The sequence below is a fragment of the Eutrema salsugineum genome, unplaced genomic scaffold, assembly GCF_000478725.1.
Source record: "Eutrema salsugineum unplaced genomic scaffold, Eutsalg1_0 scaffold_2, whole genome shotgun sequence".
In the NCBI taxonomy this organism is placed as follows: domain Eukaryota; kingdom Viridiplantae; phylum Streptophyta; class Magnoliopsida; order Brassicales; family Brassicaceae; genus Eutrema; species Eutrema salsugineum.
The window spans coordinates 3,332,545-3,342,614 of NW_006256829.1; the positions used below are offsets into that span (position 1 = coordinate 3,332,545).

At 36.2% G+C, this 10,070-nt stretch overlaps 3 protein-coding genes across 3 annotated transcripts; all 3 read right to left on the reverse strand.

Annotated features, from left to right (window-relative positions):
• Positions 1–890: 890 nt before the first annotated feature.
• LOC112086797 (classical arabinogalactan protein 4) lies at positions 891–1,606 on the reverse strand. The gene has a single exon (XM_024156655.1). The coding sequence runs from the start codon at positions 1,513–1,515 to the stop codon at positions 1,078–1,080; it is 438 nt and encodes a 145-aa protein (XP_024012423.1). The 5' UTR covers positions 1,516–1,606; the 3' UTR covers positions 891–1,077.
• Positions 1,607–3,399: 1,793 nt separating this feature from the next.
• LOC18016852 (cyclin-D4-2) lies at positions 3,400–5,556 on the reverse strand. The gene is made up of 6 exons (XM_006399476.2): positions 5,141–5,556; positions 4,878–4,964; positions 4,699–4,797; positions 4,416–4,620; positions 4,114–4,241; positions 3,400–3,666 (listed from the first exon to the last, which is right to left on the reverse strand). Exons 1-6 carry the CDS (start codon positions 5,396–5,398, stop codon positions 3,514–3,516), a joined length of 930 nt encoding a protein of 309 aa, XP_006399539.1. The 5' UTR covers positions 5,399–5,556; the 3' UTR covers positions 3,400–3,513.
• Positions 5,557–6,887: 1,331 nt separating this feature from the next.
• Positions 6,888–8,843, reverse strand: LOC18016853 (14-3-3-like protein GF14 lambda). The gene is made up of 4 exons (XM_006399478.2): positions 8,296–8,843; positions 7,899–8,021; positions 7,392–7,508; positions 6,888–7,120 (listed from the first exon to the last, which is right to left on the reverse strand). The coding sequence occupies exons 1-4, from the start codon at positions 8,779–8,781 to the stop codon at positions 7,100–7,102; spliced, it is 747 nt and encodes a 248-aa protein (XP_006399541.1). The 5' UTR covers positions 8,782–8,843; the 3' UTR covers positions 6,888–7,099.
• Between the last annotated feature and the right edge of the window lie 1,227 nt (positions 8,844–10,070).

A 10,070-nucleotide genomic window follows, 5' to 3' on the forward strand; every position in this document is an offset into this window, starting at 1 on the left:
CTATTGCAGAATTCATTTTCTATAGGACATCAGGATGCCATGCATGGCTTCCACATTTAGGCACCCATTTGCGGGTTTCCATACAAAAAAGTTTTGGAGAGTATGATAGAGCCTCTTTATAGAAATTTCGAGAAGCATGCAATATGAAACTTTTTTTAAATTAAGCGTACAACATCACTTAAGACTTCTGAACGATTCACTAAATTTTGAATATAATTTTAATTTTAAAGAAAGCGATTCCGCTTTTGTGGCTTCTCATTAGAGACTAGATGTAAATTGGACTCAGTAAATTGGGCTCAGTTTCGAAATAAATAATAAGGCCCAACTATATAAATTGGGCTCAGTTTCGAAATGAATAATAAGGCCCAAATATGTAAATTGGGCTCAGCTTTTGCTCTTCACTGCAATGGACTACTGTACTGTATAAAGCAGCTTGAATTTTGTTCATTATTATGGGACCTGGTTGATCATTAAAACGAACAAAACTCATGGAATTGGCGATGAAAAGAATGATATAATATTTGTCGTTTTCCTATTAAAAAAACTATAATGATAATGCTATGGACTATAATTTTTTTCTTCCACAAATCTCTTAATTTGCGTAAGTGTATTTATTTGATTGGTTTAGCTGCTTCAGTTTCAGTGATATGGAGCGTCGTAGATTAATTATTGCATCATATACAGAATAAGAATAAGAATTACATCCAGATTTCGTTACTTTTTTCCTAAGAAAGCATGGTAAACTGTCTTTGCTATTTGTGATGAACTATTTAAACTTAAGAATAATGAAATTATCTTATTAATCTATCATTGGATAATTTGGATTTACGTAAACAGATCCCACCTCTACACAGACATATGCACTTCCACTTTATATAACACGTGTCAACATTCCATTAGTTTCCCACGAAGATAATTACTTTCCCTAATCCGACACACATAAACAAGATACAAGTTTAAACGATTAAATAGCGAAATAAAATAAATTCTCACATAATAACACGAAGGATTTGAAATAATTGGGGAAAAAAAAATAGAAACGTGAATTTGTAAAAATGTAACAAAAAGAAAAAAATCTCAAGCCAAAACGGCGGCGTAGACAAAGGCGGCGAAGGCGGTTCCGGCGATGAAAGCATTGTTGGAGAAAGCGGCACTTGGGGCAAGCGCATCACCTGAAGGACCTGGAGCAAGTCCGTTTGGGCTCAAGGCGGGACCTTCAGGCGCAGGTGGAGAGGCGGCAGGGACATCTGCCGGAGAAGGAGCGGCCGACGGTGGAGTAGTGGCGGGGGCTGGGGTCGCGGCCGGTGGTGAACTGGTGGTTGGGGCTGGGGTTGCGGCTGGTGGTGGGGTGGCCATTGGAGGAGGAGTGGCGGCGGGAGGAGGAGTTGCGACAGGAGGAGGAGTAGCGGCTGGCGGCGGAGGAGTGGCGGTCGGAGTAGGAGCTGGTGCTTGAGCAATTGCTGACGTGGCGAAGAGAGCCAATATCAAGAAAACTTGGACAATTTTGGAACCCATCTTAATTTGTCCCTCTTTCTCGAGGAAATGCTTCTTCTTTTGGTTTTTGAGAGAGAGAGAGAGTGAGATTATGAGATTATGAGATTATGAGATTAGGGAGAGAGTTGTGAAGGTGAGGAAAATGGAAGAGATGTATAAAAAGGGGGAAAATTAAGAATTGTTTCGATTAATTAAACAACGAGATTCCTAAGAAATCTTTTTAATATTTTAAAGATAAAACTTGCAGACTAACATGCAAACGCATAATTGGAACATGGGGTTGCCTGTCTATACTCTCCGAGGCCGAATCATTAATTCATTAAAAAAATTCTTCTTAATTTTTTTGAATATAATTATGACTATGATGATTTATATATAGATGACAAGGTAAATCGAGTTACATATGCAAGATGAATATCAAATTTTTTGTCGGGCGAAGTCCTAACATCTTATTATATTGACTTTGCTTGCTTGGTATACAATCCACCACCATTATATTGACTTTGCTTGCTTGGTATACAATCCACCACCATGAATAATGAATTAACGGTACACTAGGAGGAGTTTATTTTGATTAGTGGGTTAAACATTTTGACATTGCGAGCTGTGATTGGATGGTGAATGTAATTGGAGAGAGAACCCAAAAGTTGTGATGATATTATTAAAAAATCATTATGTTAGGCAAACTGAGTGTATAGCGTGACAAATGTAGGGAGACAGCTAACATGTTCAGTTCATACAAAAATTAAGAGTTGCAACTTCGCATGTCTTTCTGTCTACTTGATCCACCGGTTATTTTAATTAATATACATAAATGATCATTTTAATTGATTTAACAATGTCATATATTATGCTAAATATTGGCATATAGTAAAGAAATGTGAAAAAAAAATCGTAATAATCATTAATCCCCATGTGCCTGACCTGATAGATAATTGGTGCTGTTACCGTTAGACATTGCTAATATACCCGTTGGAAATAGCTGTCAGTGAATTAAAATATTTGGATAAATATAATAAGGTAACAGAAAAAATTGTATAAAGAGAAGACGTTTGATGATAACCTGTAAAGGTTATTTTGACAGTGATTCAGAAGGTAAGCTGTCCTTTTTTTTTTATGAATAATTGATTATTAGTGAATCACACATAGTTGGCAATTTATTGCTACTTGATGTGATATACCAAACTAAAATCCGCTCTTTCCCAAAACATTAGTACATAAAACCATATGACTTCGAATAAGCTTAAAATGTTATCACACCAAAATAGTCCTAGTTTTCCTTCTTTTTTGGGGCCTCAAATAGTCTTTTGTTTAAGATAAACATATGTTTAACGAACTCATGATTATTTCAATATGGTTAGTTTCATTTGGTCATAATATATTTTATTTTTCTTATGAAGACTAGCTTCTTTTATTTTATACGCTATAACATATAAATCAGCAGCCCCTTGCTATAATTTATTAATTTTATTTGAATGTTAAGCTTGGGGTTTACAATAAAATTATAACAAGCTCATTTACTGAGTAACAGAAAGTCAATAATACAAATGAATTCGTACGTAGAAGATAAAGAACAAAATTTAGGGGAAACATAAGTTTACATTCGTCGAACCGGTTTTGACGGTGTGACCGATTAAGTCAAAGTGGGAGACCGGAAAAGGAAAATATCGAAATGGGCTCACGAAATGGGCTTACAACACGAGCCGCTTTTTGAAAGGTCTGTTGCGGTCAACTACACTCTCGCTCTCACAACGGAGTCCGTTTTTGACTTTTTTTCCCCGCTATTATATTTGGCGGGAACCATATAAAAGCCAAAATAAATAGCCTTACGATATATTTGTTAAAATCAACGAAGATAGAACGTATCAATAGCCTTACGATGTATTTTCAAAATTAAACGAAGAGAAAACGTATCTTCCCCTTTGTTTATCTTTAGCATAAATCAAATCTGCAAAATTTCTTTGACTTTGTTTTTTCTTCATCAATTAAAATTTCAAATGACAAATAAAAAGGGAGAAATTAAGAAAGAGAAGTGAGGGAGGAGGAAACAGAAGTAGAAGAAAGAGAGGGAGAATGATGAGTCTTAAATTTTAAGACTACATTATTGGGTGTTTGCGAACATGAAGCCGGCTCATCTCTTTCAATCATTTCACCAATCTTCTTCACTCTCTCCTGCACGCAGCACACACACACACAGATACAGATCCAAAACAAAACTTAATAATGTCAAAACAAAACAAAACTGAAACAAGAAGTAAATAAAAAACAGAGAAACAAAATGTAAAGCTTGAGCCTTTTTTTTGGTCCCCATGAGGACCCAGATCATCTCGTTTGACTGTAGTTGGAACCCATCAGATTTGGAGTGAGAAAAGCAAAACAAAAGAAACAGAACATTTCTACCAACATGTGAGTCTGTCACGAGACTCACAACTAGAGACTAATTGAATTGGTCGTATTTGGTCTGTACTCAAAGCTACTTTTGGGATTCAAACAAGGGACATAAGTCTACAATGTGCAATGAATGCTTATATCTGTCTCCATATTCTTCACAATCTGTAGACTGTATATGATATTGAACCACCAATTTTGTAATTGTAAAAGAGCATTTTGGTTAGTTACCTTTTCCAGGTGTAAGGAAAACGAAAAGATGAAGAATTTGTCAACTTGAAATGTGTGGAGTTCTCCAAAAACGGAAAGAGCAACTGCAGCACCAATCTCTGAAGCTCTAAACTCCAAAAAGTCAATACCTGCCCACACATCATACAACTTTTCTTAACCACCATCATTCTTGTTTCTTTACCCAAAATCATAAAAACACAAGGAAAGGAAGACAGATAACCCATAACCCAAAAGCAAAAACTGGTTTAAAGTTGAGGTTCCAAAAAAAAACCAAAATCCAATGAAAAAGGAAGACCTTTCACCTTTGGTTGTGCTGGCTATCACTTGTAGTGATCTGGAGACCAGTCTGCTGGATGGTTCTTGATCATAGCCATTGATCTTACTCAGGAAGTATCTTATGTAAGAGCACGGTGTCACGGCTCGTAACCTCCATCTCAATACATTCAACACCAAAAGTTCCATTCTTTGAACTGATTTAGGCTCAAACAAGATCCGGGAATCTCCAACCTGATGATGTTATCAATACTAGAATGTTGATTTTAGTTTTTAAGACTACAATTAGAGGCAATGGGAGATGAACAGAACCTGCAAATGTATTAATTCTGGAACTTTTGTTTCCTCAATTTTGACTGCCAAGGACAAACAAGCCACAGCCAACAATTGCACAGTCCAGGCTTTTCCACTCTACAGAAGAATCACAACTATTTCAATCGATATTCATAGGCACTAAAATCTTAGGCCAGGCAGGAGTTAGTCTGACTTACAGGCAAGTCATGAACAGATAAGAAACGATCCAAGTAGTTAACTGCTAGGCATATACACAATGGTCCAAATTGAAGTTCCTCACAAGCCTGTAACAATCATGGGCATTAGAGATTATAGAGTTCATTGCTCTTCAGATCAAAGATAAGGCAAAGTCACGTCTTTTTCAGAACAAAGTCACTCAGATATCTAGAATATTGACTTGGTAGGAATTGAGTCAACAGAAGGAACACACAAAGAATCAAAACAAGGAACAAAATCTGACCTTCCAAATCCAATCAAGGGCTTGGTTTCTGACATTCAAATCCAAATCCCCACTTCTCAGTCTCTTGAGGTAATCATCTCTAGGCGAAAGTTGCCTCTCCTTCTCAATCATCTCTCTAACGATCTCTGCGGTCTCCGATGGAAAACCCGTCTGAAGAATCGATGTTCCATAAGAAGTAATCGAGGTTGTGTCAACAAATGGGTCGTTCTCATCATCAAAATCTGTGGCTACGAGATTTGGTTTTACAATTTCTGACATTATAGAGCGTCAAAACTGTTTCCGTTTTCGATCTATACAAATTTAACTGTTACGGGAATTGGATGAAAAAATTGTTATTAGTATTGAGATTGAACTGAAAGAAGATTTTATCTCTGTTTTTTTTTCTTTCTTGTTCTTTGTTTTAGGTTTGGTTTTTTTTTTTTGGTGGCGTTTTTTTTACTTTTGGGTCTAAGAAAGAGAGGAGATTTATTGAGAAGTAGATGAAAATGTGACGTTTATGGTAAGAGAGGAAATGTGATGGAGAGGAGAGCAAAAAAGAATAAATGTTGATATGAAAAATGAGAAAATCCAAATGAAAGGGTATCATTATCATGGAAACAAATATTTTTATTAAAATATGGAAACTAATTATAAAACTTATATGAAAAAGTTCAATGGTTGCTCTATATTCTTATATGTTGAGATTAGAATGGCTCCCAATTTATCAGTAGATACATCGAACCATTTATCATCTAGTTAAAGTTCTTTAATACATTCGATACCTAACAGATTTTGTTCTTGCAGAGATTAAATGAATGACGCACTATATTTTAAAAAATTAAAATATATAAGCAACAAATTTATAATTTGATTAAATAAAAACTAATATACAATTTGAATTCGGTAAATAGTGAAATTATATACATTTAGACACAAACAAATAATGAACAGAAAATATTAAATTAGTTATTTAATATTCCTTGTGTCTAATATAAATTATTCGTGTCTAATATAAATTCACCCTAAATTCTAATATGAGAATTCTGATAGTAAATAGTAAAAGGAATACACTCTAACACAAGAAAAGAGATCCGTGAATTGTTTTTTTTGTTTTTTAACAAAATGATGATGACTCGAGTTAAAAGAAAACCATATATTATTAAACTCTAGATTCTATAACTATAAATCGAATTTGATTTTAAAATGACAACAGTTTATATAATTTTGTAACGGAGGTGGACTAGAATCACGTGTGATGGTGTGAGCGAGCAACTTTTGGTGTTTAGTTTTTAGTTTTTACAGTGTCATACTCTCAAAAGATTGGTGGGAGAAAAGAAAAGTTGAAGTAATAATGAGAAAACAGTTATATGTATCACACAAATCGACCGAAGACACTTTATTTTATTTTATATCGTTTCATGCATGCAATGTAGACAAAGTGGTCCAAGTACGATTTTGATGTTTTGCACCTCTTTGTGTATTGATGAGATTCGACTTCTTTGATTCTCATCTCGAATCTTGAATACGTGTGTGCACGTCTATGGTCGCTCTATGTTACATAAATTTTGTTGCTTTGACGTTGACTGGATTTGTATTTACAAATAGATTGAAGTTTTATATTAACCCCAATAAAATTCCAAGATTCTTGCTTTCCATCTTGAACCAGAGCAGACCGTAATTTCTGATTTCCAACTTGAACCAGAAGATAGTAGATTTTGTTTTTCAACTGAACCAGAGGAGACCGTAGAAGAATCAAAATTCGAGTATAAGGAGAAAGAGATTCAAGGCTAAAGCAAAGTCGAGATATGACAAACTTTAAGAGAACATAGTTCTAGCAGAGTAGATAAATCACCAAGCTGTGCACATAATCATCATAAACACAAATATATATTTTTTTCACAGTTTAACACAAAGGTTATGGGGATTTTGAGATGGTGGCGGAAACAGCGCGCATAACACTCTCCACCCTCCCCAAGATCCTCAGGCCTCGTCCATCTGCTCCTGAATCAAGAATATTAATAACTCAGCAGTCAGCACACATGTTTTATCGGTTATTTCAGTTTTAAGACTTTATGTTCTGTCTTTATGTGATGCATCTGAACACGGATATTAAGCACGGGTTCGGTCTATGATCGAAGCCCTATTCAGACTAACACGCGATTTTTTCGCATAGTGGAGAAAGAGAAACAGTATGTAGTAAACAACTTTAAGATAACTTGAATGTAGAAAAGAGAACGGAGGTGTAGGATAAAGAGATGGAAAGAGGAGAAACCTGCATATCGGAGGTCCAAAGGGTTAGATTATCCCTCAGCAGCTGCATTATGAGAGTGCTGTCTTTGTAAGACTCCTCTCCCAGTGTGTCAAGCTCAGCTATGGCTTCTTCAAAAGCCTACAGGTGGACCAAGCATCAAAATTAAGCATGCCCTCCTCCCAGAAAGAAAAGATTCGTTGTGCAATGAAATCTCTTTTAAATAATGAGCGAGAAGGTCTGGTTTGAACAGAGTGAGACATGGATCAAATTCATCACAGAGAGTGTGTGTCTCTTAATAAGAAAAGGGATTTTGTTAAAGAAAGCTCAGTCAAATTCATCCAAATTGAAGCATCAGTTTTTTTTCTTTTCAGCAGAAAGCACGAAAAGTCAACCAGTGGTCAATTCCCTTAGTCAAAAAACATCGATCAAGAAACAGGAGAAAACTCTCCGCGAAGAGAGAGAGAGAGAGAGAGAGAGAGACGTTCCTACTTGAGAATTAAATAGTGAAAACGAAAGAGGAAGAGTAACCTGTTTGGCCATGTTGCAAGCTTTGTCTGAGGAATTGAGGATCTCATAGTAGAACACTGAGAAATTCAGAGCAAGACCAAGCCTTATTGGATGAGTAGGCGCCATATCAGCAGCTGCGATATCCTTCAAAAACATTTACATCGAAAGAGGGACAAATAAGTCACCATCAGTTTGGTACCAAATAGAAATTGTAGCTCCTTAACAAATAGCATCTAGATTTGATCCAGTTCAGTAGCTCAATTCGAGGCAATTTCTAGATCAGGAACTAATTACTAGTTTTGGAAGATATTCCCAATAGAAGAAATCTCGGAAACAGAGTTTCAAACAAAAAAAAACAGCAGCCAAATCGGATCAATTCCACAGTCAAACCAGAATAGAGAAAATCCGAAAATCTTACCTGAGCTGCCTTGTAAGCGAGCATGGTATCTTCAGCAGCTGCTTTCCTCTCGTCTCCAGACTTAAACTCAGCCATGTAGCGATGATAGTCGCCCTTCATCTTCAGGTAAAAAACCTTAGACTCGCTCGCGGCGGCGGATGGGATCAGATGCGAGTCGAGGAGCCTGAGGATCCCGGAGCAGACGGAGGAAAGCTCCGTCTCCACCTTAGATCTGTAATCCTTGACGAGCGACACGTGCTCTTCGTTCTTCCGGCCCTCTTCCTTCTGCTCAATCGAGGACACGATCCTCCAGGCGGCGCGTAGAGATCCGATCACGTTCTTGTACGCGACTGAGAGAAGATTCCTCTCCTCCACGGTGAGCTCCTCCGCCGGAGTGGCGCCTGTAACGAGCTGCTCCATGAACTGGACCATCTCCTCGTAACGCTCCGCCTGCTCGGCGAGCTTCGCCATGTACACATACTGGTCTCTGCCTAATGTCGCCGCCATTAGAGAGAGAAAAGAGAGATTTTAATTTTTTTTGGGGAATTTTTTGAATAAAAATGAACAAAAAATGTTAAGGGAGAAGAAGAATAAAGGGAAAGAGCCAGGTGGGCTATTAAGAAAAAATATTTTTACCATTCGCGCGTCGTTACACTCTCGATATTACGACACCGTTTGGCGTTGAAAGCTATAGTAGAGTCAGGCGAGTGGAGTGTGTAGGCGCGTGGGAATGAATAGAGGGGGTTGGTTTTCCGATAAGAGCGAGTGAATGGACGCTAATAATAAATATTTTAGTGCGTCAGCTTCCAGTCACTAGTTTCAAAGTCTGAATTCCGGCTGGATATTTGGGCCTTTATTAGGCCTATTCATATGGGCTTTGTGAAGCGAAATACTCGGACTGTAAGTTTTAAATTAAAACCTCTTTCTTTTGTGGTTTAAATATTATTATGATCTTTAAACAGATGTAAAGTATCATATATTTCATTCGTAAAAACTAAAAAGTAAGTGTATCCTAAAACATATGATGTGTAAAATATATATGCATTCAAACTTAATCTATATGTATTTTTATGTAATACATTTGCTGGCAAATGTATTTTTAAGTGTAAAGAATCCAAAAACATAGTAATTAGCACTATTTAGAAAAAAACACTATTTAGAAAACAACCAAATCCAAAACAATTCATTAGATATCTTTTGAGTATTTTTAAGTGTAAAGAATCCATGAACATATTAATTAGCACTATTTAGAAAATACACTATTTAGAAAACAACCAAATCCAAAACATTTCATTAGAGATCTTTTAAGTCAACAACAAGTTTCAATCAAAGCAACAATAATAAGACACTTGTTAGTTTATCAGCAACAAATCTATACAGAAAGACAATCTCCTAAAAAAAACAAAGTTGATATTGTAACACAAAGGATTTCACAAAATGAGTCCCTATTTAAAACTCCCCACATTTGTTACCTTTTTTGTTTTTCCTTTGTTATTTTCTGGTGACAGAGTAAAAAAAAAGAGATCTCTTTAATCCTCCATTTTCTGTTTCTTTGCTTAATGATGAAATTGATTCGATGATCTGCAAGGACTGATTCTTTTTCTTTTCCGCAATCTTAAAATTGACTTTAGATTGACAAAAAACGAGGATTAGTTTTGTTCTGCGGACTACTGAGTACTTCGTTTACACTTACACATTTGCGCCTTTCTCGAGGAAATCTCCGATTTTTATTTTGCTAAACAAAAGAAACAGTGTAAGCTAACGACTTGCTTTTCGTTTTCTTAATAGCAGGAATC